The sequence below is a fragment of the Poromitra crassiceps genome, assembly GCF_964638095.1.
Source record: "Poromitra crassiceps genome assembly, chromosome: 11".
NCBI lineage: Eukaryota > Metazoa > Chordata > Actinopteri > Beryciformes > Melamphaidae > Poromitra > Poromitra crassiceps.
Window position 1 is genome coordinate 32,454,424 of NC_139643.1, and position 4,346 is coordinate 32,458,769.

A 4,346-nucleotide genomic window follows, 5' to 3' on the forward strand; every position below is an offset into this window, starting at 1 on the left:
GGCGCACATCTGTATACCAAGCATATGGGCAAACATCTATACTCACTCTATTGATTAGAATATGGGCTGTCCTGTAAATATCAATACGACCAATGACACACACACGCACGCACGCACGCACGCACGCACACACACACACACACACACACACACACACACACACACACACACACACACACACAGTAAGAGGCAAAGTTTTTAATTTGCTTTGAAATAAAACCTTGTTTCCCAGGTGCATCCTGTCATAGGCTACTTCCTGGTGATGTCAAACATGCTTTTCCTACCTTTTGGAGACAAACTGGGTGTGACCACATAGCTGGCATCTTCTTCACTGTGTTGCGTAATTCATTCGCTATTATGTTGCTTTCCCCCCCCAGTTAATCGCCGCCTATTTCTCTTCGGAAAGTTTTCCTTGTGGGTCGAGTGAGTCCGGTAGTGTTCTTGTTCTCGATACGTCGGTGCAGTCATTTAGCTAGCAGGCTACTCTTTTCAAACTACTAATTAACAACCACAGAAGAAGCACTCCAACTCGTTTCTCCTCGAAAGGGCGAGGGGACTTCTTCTACCTGTACTATCACACTCAGGTAATTAGTTAACGCTACATCACTGTTGATTGTTGTAGCCGAAGCCTAAACAAAACGTCACTTGTGGAAAAGCAGTTTGTTGATCTGAGGTAAAGGTTAGAGACTAGAGTTGTAGGCTACTTTATGCTATTTTCTCCTGTGGCAGCTATCACCATAACATTCCAGCAGCCACTCGTTGTTTTGCTGTTTCCAAAATAGCATGTTTCCTGAATGTAGCCTATTATAGGAAACGGGCAGCCAAATAGTAAACAAACAGCGTCTTGTCTTTCCTTTCTGCTTTACTGTAGCCTAAACACACTGGTTCGGGTAGTCTACTTTAGCTGTCAATTAGGCCGGTGTGTTTATTTGATTATAAGCTCTGGAGATATATGTAGCCTGATCATGACTTAGGCTATTTAAAAGCAATTCATGCATTATCTTATGTGCCCCCCCCCCCCCCCCCCTTGTAGGCATTTCCACACAACAACTTGCTAAATTCACCTTTGCTTCGTATAAGTGAATGCCATTATTGTGTAGCCCAACCTGTCCTTTTGCCTGAGTGAGTAATGGGTTACATAGTTGTGCTCATTGGCAAGGCTGTCTAAACTTAAGCCTCGAGATGCCACTCCCATGTATGAATATGTTGTTTGTACTGTAGCCTATACATTTGTACTGACTGTCATCTTCTTCCCTCCTAGCTGCTGGTCATGGGGGACATCAAGAAAGGGAAGAAGTCGTTTGTCCAGAAATGTTCCCAGTGTCACACAGTGGAGGAGGGGGGGCGCCACAAGGTGGGACCCAACCTGTGGGGTCTGTTTGGCAGGAAGACGGGCCAGTCCCCCGGCTTCTCCTACACACAGGCCAACATCGACAAGGGTATGCATCCCTGAGGCTACAGACTGCAGCGTTAGCTACATGCTAGTGGTGGAGGTTTAGCCACAAAATAGTTGATTCTTTCACTACAACAAGCTTGCAGGTTAGGGTCGGCACTTGACTCTGGGAGTGTAGAGTCTCCCTCTGGGTTTAGCTCACAGGGGTTTGAGCACCACCATGGTACTACATCAGTCCATCCATGCCATTTATTGCCAGCATGCACACGTATGGAAGATGATGAGGTGCACAGAGGGTTATTGTTGCTGCCAAACAGAACAAAGGAAATGGGTGTGTTCTATATGGAGGGGTAAGCTCAGGTGAAAATGGGTGGATCTACACCATGAGAGTAGGTGGAGGATATGGCTCCCTCTATTCCAGTGGTTCTCAAACTTTTTCACTTCAGGGAGCCCTAAACTGACACAAATTACTAGACCACGGACCCCGATTTCATAAGATTTTGTCCCAGGGTCCCCCAAGATTTTAGCTTTTGTGATGACCCTCCCACTCTCCTGCGTGGCCCATGTCTTGCAAGAGCCTGGCGTTGGGTTTGTTAGGCTGATTGGGTGCACCTGGGCCCAGTGCACTCATAGGCTGTTTTCAGGTGACGTCACGTCAAGATGGCGACCGCGGCGAGACCATTGACCATTGGCTTGTTTGCGAACCACGTGATCATGCTGGGGGCCAAACCAGCAATCAGCAGCAGGCTACACAGGAAAGTATTAGCAAAATGAGACAAGTTGCTGGAAAAATTGCTTCCCTTCATTGTATATGGATCATATCCTATATGTTTTGCAATCTTCTGCCGATACCTGCAGCGGGGAGCAGCATGATCCAACCCTCTTGCATACTCGCTTTCCTCCAGTCTCCATAGTACCTTTTTTTACGTCCTTGAGCCGGTTTGTGTAACATACTTTGAGAAGCATTGCTCTCTACAGGGAGACCAAACTCAACAGAGTTCACTCTTGGTTTATGTTGAATCTGCTTTTTGATTTGTTTTCCATTTCCTGGTTAGTCCCTGTGCAAAATAGCTAAGTGGTTGAGAAGCAACTAAACAATGTCTGCAAGTTAGAAGAGTGCATGCATGGAGATGCAGGGTCAAAAGATCAGTTTACGCATGAGAGACAGAGACAATGTTTCCCTACCACGGAATGGCCAGGGTTGGACACCCTTTCTAAATTAGCATTACCACCATAAACAATGCAATTTGTAACGGTTTCAGTGGAGAATTTTAGCATCCCCCGTGATCTATCTAAATTCAGTTTGAAGGCGTTCTGGGTGAAACAGTGGCATGTGTGTGCATTAAATAGCCTATATGGCCATTGCTATAGAACTGGGAAGAGTGCTTGGTACTTGTATAGCTTTATGTCTACAGTTAACAGCAGCAGGTCTGGACAGGCAGGATAATGCAGACCAAATTCCTTCCCAGTCTGAGCTTGGCTGTATCATGATGGACTGATCAAACCTATTGGCCCACATTCACCTAAACACAGTGTTGGGAGGTGTTCAATTGTACTGCCACCACAAAATCACATGTTGTATTCTTAAAATCGTAAAGCAAACCTTGTGCATGCGTGTGTTTTCCAGGTATCGTGTGGGGAGAAGATACTCTGAGGGTCTACCTGCAAAACCCTAAGAAGTACATCCCGGGTACCAAGATGATCTTTTCTGGGATCAGAAAGAAAAGGGAGAGAGAGGATGTCATAGCCTATTTAAAGGACTCTACCTCCTAGTGGGAATACACACGCAGCACAGAAGCATCATATACTGTACATTTACAAGTATGAAAGGAAATGGAGGTTATTTTGTATTTATTTTTGTCTGATTTATATAGTTGCTACTTTACAGTATATCTGTGTTCTACACTATGGTCTACTTTGTGCATTGCTGCCATGTTTTTTGTGAGTAGCAGACTGCTTTTAATTATGGTATGAGTCACAGCCTTCATGTAACATGTGGATTTCCTGCCGACTTCTCAGTCACTGCCTCTTAAAATGCTGTAGCCTTCTCAGGGTTTGACCTCAAAACAAACTACTTTTCTCCCAGCTTGTGCACAACTATGCACTTTGTATTTTCACCACTTTGATTCTTACTGTGGGAATGACTAGTGATCATTTTACAAGCTTTTTAAAGCACATTTTTCTACATTGCATGTCTACTGCTTGCTAAGCTGCCATTTATGTAATGTGTTTCTGTTTACCGTACTTGATTTATTTTTTTATGAAGTCTATAGTTGGTTAGACACTGAAAACATGTTTGTCTTAATTGGTGCTGCATGGAGAGTTGGCATTGTTTTAACCACTGAGTGTTATTGCAATGACATTTTTTATACTGTTACAATTACATACTTTTTATACTGTTTACTCTTCTGAATAGTGTTAAATGGCTGTACTTTTATGTTTTTAATGTTGACCCACTTTTGCTTTTGATTTGATAGTGAGGACAGTGAGATCTGTTATCTACAGTGAAACGGTCAATCCTGAGTTGATGTGAGCAAAAAGCAGTGGTGGATGAAGTACCTGAAAGCCACACTTGAGTAAAGGTACAGATATCTTACTAGAAAGATTTAAAGTATACAAGTAAATGCTGTTAATAAAAAAGCAATCAAAAGAAATACCTGGCTTGAGTGGAAATCTTGAAAATAACCTGTCAAATGACCTTGGGGACCAAGCGGGACAAGTAGGCTACTCTTACCTTGACTTGAGTAAAAGTTAACTGAAGTGCAATACATCTTTGCCTGCACTTCAGTTAACTTTTACTCCCTTAGTTGAGTAAAATATTTCAGTGGACCCATTGTTCTGCTTGACTGTTGTTGTTTTCTTACTTCAAATTCTAAAATGACACATTAATAAAATATTGTATTCACTGTTCTTTCTTAATTTGTTGCACAACAGAAATCAAGACAGATCAGAT

At 43.0% G+C, this 4,346-nt stretch overlaps 1 protein-coding gene across 1 annotated transcript; it reads left to right on the forward strand.

The window, feature by feature from the left end:
* Positions 1 to 388: 388 nt before the first annotated feature.
* LOC310785551 (cytochrome c-like) lies at positions 389 to 4,054 on the forward strand. Its single transcript, XM_083646670.1, has 3 exons — positions 389 to 584; positions 1,262 to 1,439; positions 3,021 to 4,054. The coding sequence occupies exons 2-3, from the start codon at positions 1,271 to 1,273 to the stop codon at positions 3,164 to 3,166; spliced, it is 315 nt and encodes a 104-aa protein (XP_083502796.1). The 5' UTR covers positions 389 to 584; positions 1,262 to 1,270; the 3' UTR covers positions 3,167 to 4,054.
* The last annotated feature ends 292 nt before the right edge of the window (positions 4,055 to 4,346 follow it).

What these genes read in the sequence shown, in the direction of transcription:
- LOC310785551 (XM_083646670.1), top strand. Translation starts at nt 1,271, where the DNA reads ATGGGGGACATCAAGAAAGGGAAGAAGTCGTTTGTCCAGAAATGTTCC. An exon ending in ACAGGCCAACATCGACAAGG is followed by an intron (nt 1,440 to 3,020) that starts GTATGCATCCCT and finishes TGTGTTTTCCAG; the next exon opens with GTATCGTGTGGGGAGAAGAT.